This window comes from Pyrus communis, chromosome 9 (genome assembly GCF_041283825.1).
Source record: "Pyrus communis isolate YQ-2024b chromosome 9, ASM4128382v1, whole genome shotgun sequence".
Lineage (NCBI taxonomy): Eukaryota > Viridiplantae > Streptophyta > Magnoliopsida > Rosales > Rosaceae > Pyrus > Pyrus communis.
The window spans coordinates 9,860,938-9,876,463 of NC_142573.1; the positions used below are offsets into that span (position 1 = coordinate 9,860,938).

General features: G+C 38.1%; 3 protein-coding genes across 3 annotated transcripts; 2 read left to right on the forward strand and 1 right to left on the reverse strand.

Moving 5' to 3' along the window:
* The first annotated feature begins 747 nt into the window (after positions 1–747).
* On the forward strand, positions 748–2,230 carry LOC137740024 (B-box zinc finger protein 32). The gene has a single exon (XM_068479810.2). It carries the CDS (start codon positions 1,195–1,197, stop codon positions 2,008–2,010), a length of 816 nt encoding a protein of 271 aa, XP_068335911.2. The 5' UTR covers positions 748–1,194; the 3' UTR covers positions 2,011–2,230.
* Positions 2,231–4,527: 2,297 nt separating this feature from the next.
* LOC137741030 (beta-glucuronosyltransferase GlcAT14C) lies at positions 4,528–7,070 on the reverse strand. Its single transcript, XM_068480837.2, has 4 exons — positions 6,304–7,070; positions 5,945–6,020; positions 5,702–5,811; positions 4,528–5,525 (listed from the first exon to the last, which is right to left on the reverse strand). Exons 1-4 carry the CDS (start codon positions 6,842–6,844, stop codon positions 4,975–4,977), a joined length of 1,278 nt encoding a protein of 425 aa, XP_068336938.2. The 5' UTR covers positions 6,845–7,070; the 3' UTR covers positions 4,528–4,974.
* A 2,866-nt stretch (positions 7,071–9,936) lies between these two features.
* LOC137739688 (uncharacterized) lies at positions 9,937–14,637 on the forward strand. The gene is made up of 9 exons (XM_068479352.2): positions 9,937–10,375; positions 11,652–11,861; positions 12,000–12,102; positions 12,378–12,457; positions 12,527–12,604; positions 12,914–13,005; positions 13,541–13,652; positions 13,945–14,070; positions 14,158–14,637. The coding sequence occupies exons 1-9, from the start codon at positions 10,133–10,135 to the stop codon at positions 14,266–14,268; spliced, it is 1,155 nt and encodes a 384-aa protein (XP_068335453.2). The 5' UTR covers positions 9,937–10,132; the 3' UTR covers positions 14,269–14,637.
* The last annotated feature ends 889 nt before the right edge of the window (positions 14,638–15,526 follow it).

Below are 15,526 nucleotides of genomic sequence, written 5' to 3' on the forward strand. Positions count from 1 at the left end.
TAAAAAAACTTGATGCATTAAATGTTGAAAACCACGAAACATGAGGGTAGTAAACAGTCTTTTGCCCTATTTTTTTTAGTAGAGAGTTAATGCTAGTGAATTAAATAGTTAACTGTTAATGAAAGAGTAAGAATCAAACTCGCACCGTAATACATAAAAATTATCGTGTTCTGTTATGCGGTAAAACGTCATCTGCGATAGTGCCACAATGTTTAGTTTTTCTTAATATGTTTTAATAAAAAAAATGATGTCCTTATAAATGGAGAAATATTACAAACTTATAGTGATCATATACATAAAATACTGCAACTGAAATCAAGTTTTGATTCCTTTATAATGCAATTAGTTTTTAGGGCATTTCTCTACACAATGAAACTTAGAGTACGAACAACAAGCAATATTCTTGAATTTAAAGACCATGCGAGTTTGGTGAGAAGTTTGAAAATGGTAACCATGTTACTTAAAGAATTTGAAACTGAAAATCAATGGGTCAAACATGTTATAATTATAATCGATAAAAAGAAAGTTTCTGTATGAGCCTTATCTTTTAAACCTCAGAATTTTTTTAGCTTCACCATTGGATAATGAAAAGCGATTCAATTAATATGAGGTTTTTTGAAGAAAAAAAAAATGTAATTAGAAGGGGATAGAAATGCAATAATGAAAAGTAAGAGGAGTGAAGGTTGCAAAACCCAGAGGTTGGAATACATGGAATACATGAGATAAGAGCATAAGTGGGCAGATTTCGAGGGAAACGAGGATTATGTGGAGAGAGACTGAGTTGTGTGTTAGAGGAGAAGTCTTGGAAGGCAGAATACAGACATGAACTCACGCACACTTATTTCTCTTCCTCTCCCTCTCCCTCTCCTCCTCTCATCATTCCTTCTCCTCCATAACTTTTCTTCCTCCACTCAAACACTCCCTACGTTTCCAACCATAAAATTATAAAAATTATAAATAAAAATAAAAAAAATCTCTCTCTCTCTCTCTCTCTCTCTCTCTCTCTCTCTCTAACCTCTCTGTCACTCCCCACACCATTTCATTCCTCCACTCCACACCGCCTTTCTCTCCATATAATCCCCCTCGCCACACCCACATATCCTCTCACCGCACCAACTCTCCCAAACTCCTCCCAAACTCCAAAATCGTCTCGAGACTTCGATTCCTCTTCTTCGCTCCGCAGGAAATAGAGAAATGAAGAAAGTTTACAGGTCTTGCGAGCTCTGCGACCAGGAAGCCTCTTTCTACTGCCCCTCCGACTCCGCCTTCCTCTGCTCCCGCTGCGACGCCCGCGTCCACCAGGCCAACTTCCTCGTCGCCCGCCACCTCCGCCAGCCTCTCTGCTCCAACTGCAAATCTGTTGCAGGAACCCTCGATCTCCACTCTCTCTGCTCCTCCTGCTCGCCTGAAAATTTTCCCGGTCACTGCGACGGCGACGCCAAATCGTCTTCGTCGTCGGATTGTTCCGCCTGTATCTCCAGCACAGAAATGGGGACCACAAAGACCGGGTATGAGAATCGGAAATCCGAGAGCTCCGTGACGGATGTTTCCGGTTCGAATGTTCTGTACAAATTCTCAGGCATGAAGAGGAATATCCTACCCAAATTCTCCGGCGCCAGGAGGAATAATAGCGTACGGAGGGTGCGAGCGCGAACTTCGAGGAGCGTGGATGCGAAAGCGGAGGGCAGTTTCGTAAATTGGTTTAAGAAGCTTGGGGTGAATGGTAATTTGGCGGCTGCGGTGGTTGCGACCGCGTCAAATGCGTTTGGATTTTGCCTGGAGCGGTTGGCGAGTGTGCCTCCGAGAGTGTGCCTCGCGGCGTCGTTTTGGTTCGGGTTGAGATTCTGTGGGGACAGGTCGGTTTTTACGTGTCAGAATTTGAGACGGGTGGAGGAGCTCTCCGGAGTGCCGGTTAAGCTGATCCTAGCCGTCGAAGCTAAGCTCGGGAGTGAGCTGAGAGTTAGGCACGCACGGCGGGACGATCTGGAGGAAGGCTGGGCGGAGTGTTGAGACTTGAAAGCGTGTGGAGTCCTTTCGCACGTGCGGCTGCGTACGCGTGTGAACTCCGGTGTCAATTATGATAGTGATTAACTAGTCCGTAGAACATTTAATTAGGCTCCAGCTGTGGGGAAAATGATTAAATTAACTTTGTAATTTCGATTGGTTTTCATTAGATCACAACCAGAAATTCTTGAAAATCGATCGATCTTGGTCACATTTTCACCACTAATTTTGGTTCTTCTTAGTGTTTTAATTCTTGAACATTTTATGGCTATTAATGCCCTAATATCGCTAGGGCTCAAAGTCTTATGGTAGACGATTTTAGCTTATATTCACGACACCACAAGAGTTTGACTCTCAAAGTGACCTCTTGTCCACATTTTGATTTGTGAGAGCAGAAAATTAGGAATGATGAACATCCTAGAGATTTTTCAATTATATTTATTCATTATATATCGTGTGATTAGAAATTATTGTAAATTTTTTTATTTAAAATTAAATATAAACATTACTTCACCAAAATTAATCTCGTAATATACAATAAACAGATGTGATTGGACGTTCCTTGGATACTCCCAAAAGTATCCAAAGAGGATCCTCATTCGAAAATTAGTGCCACACTATTCAAAGAAAGATCCATGTTACTAAAATGATGGGATTCCGCAAATGATGATTTAGTCTAGTAAAATTAAGTCCCTTTATTTTGTTAGATCTCAAAATTCATGGACATATGTTTTTTATATTATTAATTAACTCTTAATTATCTTTCTCATCAAAATATGGAACTAAGTTTAATTTCGTTTCAGTTTAATACGAAAGTAAAAGGTTACAAAGAAAACCCTCTCGAGCAGTTCAAACTACAATGCTTCATAACCACATTGATACATCATTAGGGAGGATTTGCAACCAAACAACATAAGTAAGAAAAAGAGTTACACGCATCTGCCTCAAAATTAGTCTCCTAATGGATGATTTGCAACCAAATTTTTGTCTTCTCAATTAGTATTTTTAGCATTTGTTGCTATAAAAGAAATACGTTTCTCGCACAACCGTATTATCATATGTGGTACAAGATATTAGGATGTGTTACCAGTCACCACATAATTATAAGATGCATGTGTGTGGTGGGTTCACATTTGTTGACATTTTCTTAAATTACACTCGACACTTGTGTTCAAAGCTATCACTCATCAAGTTAACTTGCTCATCTGACCAAGTAAACTTCAAAATATTGAGAGGGTCCTTTTTAGATAGTGTGGTAGTAAATTTGCCAGGTCTCAGTACGTAAAAGCAACCAGAAGGAAGAGGAATACTAAATAGGCAAGTTAGATGACATACGATGGAATTCATAAATAAGTTGGTATATTCAGTACAAAGAGTAGAACAATTGCAGGACCACCTGTCGGTTCAACAATGCAATGTCACGTACAAAAAAATTTACAAATAACATTATATCATTTTACCTAAACAACATAGTGATAGAACCATTATAGGGTGACCTCATGGTTAAGAACGAATTTCAAACTCGTATTCCACACGGTATGTTCTCGGTTCGATTCTTAATGCTGGTGAACCCTGCGATGATGGTCAGGGAGAGGCTAAAGTACCTCTGTGAGCCTTCCCGACCCCTGAAAATGTAGACTGTCGAGGCAAAGTCACCAACTAATATCCTTTTTGAAAGATACAAGAAAAACCAACACGATGACGGTAAAGCTTGTTCCACGTGAGTCATTATATACAAAGATAGGGTCCATAAAATAAAGCAGATATCATTTTTAAGATCAAGTACGATATTTATTCATTGAAATTTTGGAATGCATACAAACATAGAGGGTATAGTGCAATTACATGGGCCTCGACAAATTGAGGACTAAACGTGTTGATTTTGATTTCCGAGGCACTGAGAAGGGTTTGGTGGAGGAGGAGAAAGAAACATTCAATAAGTTAGGCATGTATGTGGCTGCAGTCAGTAGTAGTTGCAAGAATCCAATGAAAAGAGAGATTAGTGGGAGGATTATTTTCAAGCATGATTTCTTAATTGGTGGTAATTAATGATTGTCACTGCCACGGATTGGACACATTTCCGTCTTTGTACAAGCCTCGTGTATAATTAATAATTATCTGTCTAGACAATTAGGTCTGTGTAAAGATGCCTTGCCGACCCTGAATCCCATCTTTGGTTGGTTGGAGATCAATTGTTTTCTGCATCCATGGCCTACGAGATTTGTAGGGCTTTTTCTTGGCAAGAAGAGAGAGAAGAAATGCATCAGATCGTTAAAATATTACGGAATGAGTTTCATAAAAATATGTATCAATATTACATAAAATGTAATGTTAAATTTGCTTCCATAATTATATATGTATGTATTGTGAGCATTTTAGTACATAGTAAAATGATTTTTTTTTTATGGTAAGAAGATCATCTAATTATTATAACCTAGGGTTTAGGAGGATCTAATTATTATAACCTAGGGTTTAGGAGGAGAGAAATTTGAACGGGGCGGGCACATTGTCTAGCCATCTACATTTGCACATGGTTAAATGATTTCAAATAATAAAAGAGATGGAAATTTTAGATGTCAATACAATCTAATGTTATTCTTTTCAACTCGTAATTGAGATGAGATTCGACTCTCGTGAATGAGAGTTCAATACCAAATTATTGTTCGCTCGTTGTGGGACTTAACTCAACCTCTGCCTCCAATATCATTGTATATAAAAAAGAAATGGTTATCAGCTTGCGAGTTTCATAGCCTGTTCAAATTCAAGCTGAAAAAGTTTGGAATTTGGAAGATCCAAACAAAATTTGTCATCAAACGCATTGGGGGAGATAATGCAGAACTAATCTTCCTGTTTTACTAACCATACATGCTTAGTCCAAGCAGAAATCCAAGCCGTCTTCTCAAACGTAGTTTGAAGTATTATTTGTTAACAAAATTCTGGAAAAGTTCCTAATCCAAGCTTGGAAGAATGTCACTGTTCTTGGCAGTGACTGATTGTAAATCTTCCTTCTACAGCAAGCTTAGGCAAAAATTCTCGGAGACTAACGCCGCGAGGACCCGGCGTGACATGGTTAATGTTGCCCCAACTTGGACACAACTCTTCCAGACCAGCTGCTGAGTTCTCCAGGCTCTTACTTCTCCCTATCCCGGGGCACCATTCGCCCGGAACCAACCCTCCTGAAGTCCGATTCAGGACACTCTCATCGATCTTTTTTAGCAGCGGATCATCATCTGCTCGAAACGGTCTTGCAAAGGCTGCTCCACTTGCCAGCATTTGATCGTAGTGTGATATGTTTAGGACTTGCGCTTCTCCGAGCGCGTTTGTGTCCCAAATAATGTACCTTAGGTCATTGTTCACTAAAGAGTTTTGGAACTCAGGTGAGCTGCAGATGATTGTGTGGAAGTAGGATTCAAGAGGGTAGGGCACATTGCTGAGGTACATCAGTAACTTCCTGGGAAAGTTATCCCATCCTTTGACACAGTAGTTCAGGAAATCTCGGGTTAAAATCGTCCAGGGCGAACCTATATATTTCACAAAATTATAATGAAACTTAGAATTTCGCCAACTTGCAGCTATTCTAATCGCATAACATGTTGAATACGAGAGGTTTTCAGTAACACTACATGTCAGTGTGACTGTCAGCTCACAAGTTTCTCGTTGAAACAAAATCAGTTGAAATTCTTTAAGAACAACTTACCTCCAAAGATTTTGAAAGCATCTGGCATGGTTCTGTTCTCTACAATATACAAAAGAGGAGCAACATGTTGAAGGTATAAGCTAGGATCGTCAACGATTCGATCCATATGCCTGCAGAAAACCAACTTCCATTTAGAAAACTCAGGCCATGGTAAATGGTGAGTGAAAAACTCAAGGTGCCTAATTTCTTTGCAGAAAAATATACAAGAGAAACTAAAAATGGATAAAAAGGTATTTTTCTTACTCTTTCCAGCCAGTCTTGTTTGTAAAATGAATAAAATTGGTATTCCTTGGCAATGAAGTGAAAGCATGGAGCAGATCTGATGAACACAAAAAGTTTAACAAATTTCTAGTCAGTAAATCAAATTAATCAGTTAATCAAGATGGTTATACAAACTAAAGTCATAAAGTTGCCAAGTATACATGTATTCTATCGAAACTAAAAATGAAATCGTTATCAGAATGACCATTAGGATACTGAAACCCGAAAAAAAAAAAAAATATTCCTGTCATTATAGATATTTAAATAGCCAGATTTAAGTGATTTTCAGCATTAAGTGAGTTTGCCAATGATTTAAGTGCTTTTGATGTGAAAGCACTCACCATCCTGATTCATGAGTGGATAGTCAGAAGCACTTAAAGTGATGAACCAGTCCCAATCTGCACTGAGCTTTAGAAGCAATGCTGCAGCATTAAGTGTGGCAGCAAGAGCAGAAGACCCCATCTGGTTGAGAGCGTAACTTTTCCCAACAACATAAACATTTCCGAAAGATTGAAAAACTCTTTCGGATTGAACAGAGAGAACTAGCTGCCCTCTATCATAATCCGATGAACCCGAATCAAGCTGCAGCAAATAATGATTTCTTGGATGATATATTGCCTTCAAAAGCCTCAAAATCTTCTCACTTTCTCCTTTAGTTCCACATATCCAATAAGCAAAGATTGGGGGGTTGCCATTCCCTTTTAGTGGCGCTCTCATTGAGAGTTGGTTTTTGTTGCCATATCCAGAAAACACATTGTGAGATGATCTTGAAATTGCTCCCAGCAGGACTAAAGTAACCGAAAGTGCTAGGATCCATAGACGATAACCAAAACACCACGAAGAAGTGTTTGGTGTTCTCATTGGGGGAAGCTTTAGAACCATTGAAATTTGCAGACCTGAGCGTAGCCAAGTTGACTAAATTACGGTTTCTCTCTACACTGAAGTTCTAATCTTCCTCTCTGCAATTTAGATTAGATAAGACTATCGCTCGGATGAAGAAGAGAAACCATTCGAATCCGAAAACTTGGATAAAAGCTTTAGTGCTCTTGAGAAGAGCAAAAATGTATCCATGAACTTGAAAGAAAAGGTTGAGTTTGGTGAAGGGTTCATGGGAATCTTGGACCAAAACAAGTGACAAAGGCAGCTGTGGAAACAAGGCGAGAGGTTGGGGAGATTGGTTTTGAAGAAAACAATGAGAAATATTGTCAAAGTTGGAATACGTTCAACGCAAGGAAACGAATTGTCCATTATGGCAGGCCTTTCGAAAGGGACTTCGAGAAAAAAAGAGAGAGAGAGTTGATAGGTGACTTTTTTTTTATACTGATTAAGGTGTTCTTTCATTGTAATCATTTTAATTGTAACCACTTTTATTGTGCCACTTTCGTAACACTAAACTTTTTGTCGTTGGTTGAAAACTTTGAAATGCAAGTTTTTGAAAAACTAAACCATGTCATTGGGTCTGAATAAAAAATACAGGGGATGCTCACCTTCTTAGCTTCCTCTTCACTTGGATTTCATAAAAAAATTTTGTTTGACTAATTTTTATTTTTTTGGAATGATGCTGTCATCGGCACTCTAAAATTGTCGTCCCTCACGCTTTCTTGTACAAAATGCCGTTTATTTTTACAAATCTAAAGTATCATAGACTCTTCTAGAATGCCAATAACAAGAAACTTTGAAAAAATACGAGTTAAAAAAAAGTTTCATACTATAGGTTCAGTAGTTTTGGGCCAATCACGTTTCAGTTTTTGTAGTGACCCAATTCTTCATAGGCCACTTATCCTTACGAAGCCCATTACGTGGGCGGGTCAAAATGCACCCGACCCGGTTGCATCAAATCTCACTTTCATATGAAACCAGCAAATCCTTGGTGAAAAGATTGTAACAAAAGGACTCAATAAGATTGCTTTCCAGACAAGTAACTGCTCAACCTTTGCGCAAAAGTAACGGAAGAACTCTCAAGAGAAACCTGCATCATGGCGTTGTTGACAAATCGAAGACCCCTTGCCTCTCGAGAAGTCACGCAACGCAATCCCCGTTTCTCAAATTCAAATCCAGCTGAAAAGACGTAAATTGGAAAATGCAGATAAAGAGTGATCGACAAATCAAGACGAGCATGAGGGAGAGACTGGGAGAGTGATCGACAAAGAGTATTCTTCTTTGTTTTTTCGTTGTCACATTGGCAAGGATCCTCCCACTTAATTTAGTTTTTTTAGAAGCAGTTTGAAGGAATTAAAATGTCCTCCATTTGGTGTAGGTGATCTTGGATTGGCTAATTGGCAACAATCTTAAGGAGATTGCACACTCCTCATTGCGTTGTAAGTTGGACTGACATATCCTATAATAATTAGGCTTTGATTTTATAAATTGAAAACTCAAAATCAATGATAATTGATTTTGTTGATGAATGAAGAGAGAAGATAGAGTACGCCGCATCTCTTAGATTCAGTCTCTCAACAAATAGGAATGAGCAAAATGAACATAGTAAACCCACTCATGCCTACTACATGACTCAACTCATGTGTACAACTTAAGACACACAGCTGTGCTATAACAGGTGTCATTCATATAGCCTATGAGTTAGTTATAGTCTTAGCTATTCATTACAAACAACAAAAGGACTAATAAACCCATAAATTCAACATTTAAACAAAGTGTATTCTGCTAGGTTTAAAGTGTTATAAGGTATTCATCTCTCAATCTATCGCTCCCCAATCCCTTTATTTTATTGGGTAAATATTTTATTTTGACTTTTAATCTTGGCATCGTTTATGTATTCAGTTGTACTCTCTAGATCGCATAGGTCCTGTCCCCCTTCGGCTGTAATCCTTTTTTAGTCCACATATATTATTTTATAATCCTGATATTTTATCATTGTTAATAATATTAATTAGTTTGTAAAAGAATAGACATATTAATCAATCTACAATCTACAAAGGTCACCATTTGAAATTTCGCTAAAAGCATTTGAAAACTCAAGGCCTACTTGACATTTCGTTTTGTATAACATGAGTACACATTTCGTTTTGTACAACATGAGTACATTTGAGTTTTAGTAGTATATACTTTTTAGTACGTTTATGGGACATTTGAGCTTTAAAGGTACCACAAAGTTAGTACGTTTATGGTACTTTTGAGTTTTTGATTACTGAACATTTTAATTGTGTAATTGTGTTCGGAGGGATTAATTTTTTAGATCGCATCAAAATAAAAATAAAATCCCCTTTAATTAAAACTTATCTATTAAATGTGTTTCTTGACCTGTCGTTTATTGTAGGAAGAGATTAAATGAATTTTACAAAATTAATTTCTTAGATTATAGGCAATTAATTGAGGTTGGATGAATATTATCTAGTGTTATTCCTCTTTACTGGTAAGTGAAATCTTATGTTTGATTATTACTAACGGGGGTGTATTCAATTGAGAATTGAAGAGATTTTAATGGATTTATAAATCTATGAATTTTTATGAAGTTTAATTGATTTGTAGAGATTCCATATAAAATTTTGATTCAATTCTCTCGAAATCTCATGGGGAGAGGGGAGATTTGTGGATGTTTAAAATACACTACAAAATCTATCTGATTCCCTCTAATTCCTCAACCTTTTGAAATTCTTTAAAATCAAATTCTAATTGAATACACCTGAAATATTATAAACTTCTTTAAAATCTTAATTGAATACACCTAGATTTCTAAAAAATTTAATAAAATATCTTAAAATTCTGATTAAATACCATTAGATTCATTACAAGATTAAAATCCTTCAAAATCCCAATTGAATACACCTTCCTAAAACGAATTTGAATCATATTATTGGTAGAAAACTGTTTGTTAAAAAAAGAAGAAAAAGAAAATACCTTTCACAAATGATAAACAATTGGTACAATTCAAATCCAACACCAACACCAACACATAATCCCCTTATCATTAAATTACTAATTATATAACTTTTTATTAAGATTCTTATAAAATTATTCATGGTTGGGCTTTATTTGATTTTAGGTCACTTTCCTCCATTGCATGCCACTTCTAAAAACGCACAAAAAACACAGATTTTGGGGGCACACAGAACACAAACCCAATACGATCACCATCTGTAAACCCCAAAATCTCTCGTTCAATTTTCGCCTCCGTAAAATCTACACTCTTCCTGTGTCTGTGTAATTCCCATGGAAGCCCTCACAAGCTCTGCCTTCGTCCCGGAGGCGCACCCAGTTCTAAACAACCCCACTTCAATCAAAACGCCGAATAATCGAAGTGGATTTCTAAAAGTCGGTCAAAGTTGTCGTTTTTCGGGGATTCGGGTTCGAGCTCTCTCCGGGGAGGCCTCTGGCTCCGGCGAAAGTGAAGAGCTGAGGAATCTGAATAATGGGTTCGGCTTGCTTTCTGAAGACACACACTCTCTCTCTCAGGTATCTGCTTTTGCATCTTTCTCTACATATTTTGTTTGTATGTTAATTTTGCAAAGTTCCCAGCAATTGTGTGCGACTCTCTGTGTGAGTGTTTATTTATTAATTTAAACTTTTGATTAACTCGTATTTTGTTGTTAAGTTGTTGTGGGAAGTGGAAATTGGAGTGCTGTTCATATTGGTTTAGTTTTTGATTCGTAAGACTTGTAAACTTTTGTGATCGAAGAAAAAGCGAAGAATTTGTTAGAATAGAATTAATTAACCCGGAATCCTCTCTGTAATTTTAGGAGTGTAATGTGTTAATTGTATTTATTTTATTTTAGGATTCCGTCCAGGTTATGTCAAACCGATTGTAAATTATTAATTCAAGGTCTCATATTTCTACATGGTATTGTCCCATGTGTGAAGTCTAACAGCCACACGTCACTCGATCTGTGTTGTCCACGTGCTAGGCTTGAAAATTTTACCACAAGTGAGGGGTTGTGTTGAGAGGGAATCTCACATCGGGAAAAGTTGGGACCTTGGATGTGCTTATAAGTGATTGGTGTACTCCCCATATTGCCAATTCACATATGTATTGGAACTCAGATATTGATTTTGCTGAAAAATCAACAATCTTTATCAAGCAAGGACTGTCAAGTATCATTGATATCATAGATAGCTAAATTTTGATTTATTCTTGATATTTCACAAAACATTGCTCAACAATTATATCTACAAGGGCTCTTCTAGAAATACGCCCCTCGGTGCTGGAGCAGGATGTGAATATTGTCTAATTCCTTCTAACCATAGTTGATACGGCAGATTGGTCCCAAAAAAAAAAAAAAACAGAGAATCTAGTAGACAGTCACAAAGCGAATTTAGCCAATTCACAATGCCTGTCTGTGAATGGGACTGAAAATCTAACTTAAAACCTTGGATTTCTTGCCTCCAGCCATTAGAACAACATTTGGAAAGTACGTGAGTTCAGGACACCATAGAGCATTGCCTGCCTTGCCAACTTGCACCCTTTGTTTTGTGGTTAAGTGATTTTCAACAGCTAGCCAAGCTCTAATGTTGCTTAGGAATGGCCTCTTTAGCACAAGGTAGTTTTTGAAGTGTAGTATAGCTTTGGTGTGGAATTAGAACGCATGAAAAAAATTTAAGAATGGACAATTAGGTCTCTCACATTTGTTTTGCAGTGTTAGTTGCGTCTTTTCTGCACGTATCTGTTTTGTAGTTCTCTAATTTTATAATTGTTTCTGACCATATTCTGTTTTCTGTTTTTCTTTTTCTGAAGGGTGATTTAAATCACTTTGATAGTAGCGAGAAGAATGTGGATGAGGCATTAATGGTAGATATGTCTCTTACATCCTCTTCTGCAAGTGGAGCAGGAGGTGGAACAAGAGCTGGACTCTTTAGAACTCCAATTTCTGGCGGGGTGCAGAGTGCAACTTCAGTTCATGGTTTACCCCGTCCCGCCTTAGCTGTACGCAATCTTATGGAGCAGGTAAAAACATTTTTTTTTTTTTTAATTATTTATGTTTAACTTCTTAAGATGCACAATATCTTCACTTGGAGAAGATTTATCTTGCTAGTTGATTTTTTATTTTTAAGCTTCTAAGTACGTCTTGCTTCTTAATTCAAGGCCAGATTTGCTCATTTGTGCACCACAATGTCTCGCATGCACCATCGGCGACAAGGATATCCATTTGGTTCTCTAGTTGATTTTGCACCTGATTCATCAGGGCGTAAGTTATTGAACTTTTACATTTAGTTAACCAGTTCTTTGTCATTCCTCAATAAAAAAGAATTTGCATGTAAAGTTAAAGTCTAGGTGGTCTTAAAGTCCTCTTACTATGTTCTTTTTGTTTGTACAACCTGAACAATCGTACAGAGGCCATTTAAGAGTCTTTTGTGTCTTTGTTTATGTTGGTTGACAATTTGAACCATAAACAAGTTTGTTTCTTTTGGTCTGTATTTTGGACCTCTGCCGATAAAGCTATTATTTATCAATGATATGCAGATCCTATATTTTCGTTTTCACCGTTGGCCATCCACACAAGGAATTTGTTAGCTGATCCAAGATGCACACTTGTTGTGCAGGTTAGTGATTTGATTGCTTCTAGTCTATTTTTTCTCCATTTGGATTTTGTTAAAAGTTAGCTCTTGTAGATTCCTGGATGGAGCGGCTTGTCAAATGCAAGGGTAACCATTTTTGGTGATGTCTACCCACTTCCAGAGCATCAACAGGTGATTTTCTAACTCATACCCTGGCAAGGACATATTTGGTTGCCTGGCCACAATTTTGTTTTTTTCCTCTAGCCAGTGGTTATCTGCAACAAGAAGCTCTCACCTTAGAATGTGCTGAGCTTGAAGACTACAGTGTCCCAGGCATCCCATTTGGTGCACTCTTCTTACCAGTCATGGAAAATTTGAGTTGTCAGCATACTTTTAACTCGCAGCTGTTGCTGCTGCATGTCTGCTTAAATATGTGTGATAGAGAGCAATGTATTACTAGACAATTAGCAGTAGGTTCATTGCATTTGGCTGTGTTTGTAGGAATGGGCTCATAAGCAATACATAGCAAAGCATCAACAGGGGCCTTCTCAACAATGGGGAAACTTCTACTACTTCAGGATGCAGAACATAAGGTTGTTTGTTTGTTTTGGCTTGAGTAATTAGTGTTATTTATGTTGATTCCTTGATGAGAAAGGTTCTTGTGTTTCATGCTGTTTTCTTTGCATTGTGTCTGTAATTGGATTTTGACTGCTAGTGCTCTTGCGAACCATAAATTGTCAAAACCATTTTGGGACAGGAACCTTCTATGGACTCCTGAAAGTAAACCTGTGTCAAGGTCCTCGTAAAGGCGTTGTCCATTTACAACTGGGGCAGGCTAGTTGTATTTTTTATTAGGTGGTAAAGTTGTGACCGCGAACCATTAGGTAGAATCCATGGTGCTGGATGCGGCCTTTCTCTTTTGCTTGTTCTTACAGAATGGAACTTTTAGGGCACAATAGTAATGCGCATTGGAGTGGGAATTTATTCGCAAGGATGAATTAGGTGATGCGTTGACCATGTAGAGGAATAACTCTGTCCAAGTATTTCCATGTTTTCTGAGACGATCATAAGTGGTACTAAATGCATTTCTTGGCATGCTGGAACTTGTATTCTTTTTATTTCTTGCAGTGACATATATTTCATTGGTGGCTTCGGCACTGTTGCTTGGGTTGACGTCAAAGAATACGAGGCCCTGCAGCCTGATAGGATTGCAGTTGATGGAGGGGAGCAGAACCTGAAGGTAAATACTCTTAATTATTTTATTAGAGAGGAAATTATATAAAGGGGCAAATAGACTTTTGAATTTTCAATAATGTTAATCACACGCACATACATAAGGCTGTAAGGGATATTTCTTTTGTGTTTTGAATACGCTCTCAATAGATCTTGGTCAACTTTTAGCATGCTAGTATTTATCTGCTTGTATGGGGCCTTTAAGTTGATGTCGTTTCCCCCAAGTAAATTTTGCAAATTTGCATATCACTCCTCTTTGCCAGTTAGGCCTACCCAGTTTTAATTTTCTATTCATATAGGAACTCAATGCAATGTTTTCAAAGCCCCTAAAAGAGCTTTTATCTGCCGAGTCTGAGGTGGATGATGCTGCTCTCATATCCATAGACAGCAAGGGAACTGATATTCGGGTCCGCCAAGGTGCACAGGTAGGTTTCTAAAGTAACAACCTTCTAAATCTCTAACATTCCTCGGTTTCTTATGATTCAAAAAATCATCTTCCGCTCCATTTGCAGTTCAACATACAGAGGATATCATTTGACGAAGGCCATTCTGTCGAGACACTGGAGGAAGCGAAGGTTGCTCTCCGAAAGCTGATAAACAAAGGCCGAGTATTTAAGTTATAGAAGTGATGAGTGATGACGGTGATTTGCTCGTGATGCATTTCCTTACAAGAGAATGGACAGATCGGTGTGGATGGACTGTAAAACAAGTCGCTGTTGTGTCGAACTGGGGTAAAAATAACCGCACCCTGTTTCGTCAAGCTACATATAATGCTGTTAACCTATAGGAATTGTAATAGCTCCATTATTTAGTTTGGAGTTGCACACAAGGTGTTGCTTGCTCGTGCTCGGTGGCCCTTGTGCTACTGACACCCTTCTTCGTAGACTCACTGAACTCTGCCTCCTCTTGATTACTCTCATCTTACTTTTTCTCTATTTTTATTCTCAGTAATACTTTTGCGCTTCAATATAATACTGGTCTTGATACCCTAATTTTCATGAATCTGACGAGAAGAGTAGCGCGGCTTGTAACTCAGCAGGATATTGAAAAGATTAGTTGTATGAGAATGTTGTGTCTGGCCTTGGGTAGGGTTACACGTGGCACGTCATCTATTCGTGCAAGACTCGTAGAGGGGGACCTTTTGGATTCTGGTTCAATACAGTCCCCTTTTGTTGAACTCGAATGCAGAGGAGAGAATTTTTCGTACTAAGATGTCACATTAGCGGTATTTTACGTCGGCGACGCATTGTTACGAGACGGTTATTATTTCGTATAAATACAACAATTCGTTGGACCCGCATACGCGAGGAAGACGTTAGACTTTTCTCATCCCATCTTGTCAATAATGTGGATAATCTCTCTTTGAAATGGATAATATGCCGTGGGTTTACCAACTTGATCTTGTTGGAGCTATCATTGGTCCATTAGATGCCTCTGAGAGAATCCAACTTTCAGATCCAACGGTCCACACCTTGCCACACGTTTGTCAGGGGATTGGATTTCTCCACGTCATTACATAATCTCAACGTCGGGACAAACATTCTCAGGTAGCATCAAAATTCCATGAGCTCGCAGCTTGTGCCTGGCAGACGCAGTTTATAACTTCACCGACTTTCAATGGTCCTCTCTTGCATCCTTGATTTGTCTGCAAAAAGAACAGACAACCCCACATTCTATGTCACACCGCTGGATGTCAGAAAACTAAATAAGTATAAGATTGCCAAATTAGGATATCTGTTACATCAGGTGGGGCCTAGCGTGACATCGATTGAAACTAAAATACCGAATTTTTATGTATTTATGAGAGCTGTTTTACAAAAGATGTGGTATCTAATACGGGTGCACCTACACACGTTTTAATCTTGTGTAGGAGAGCATATC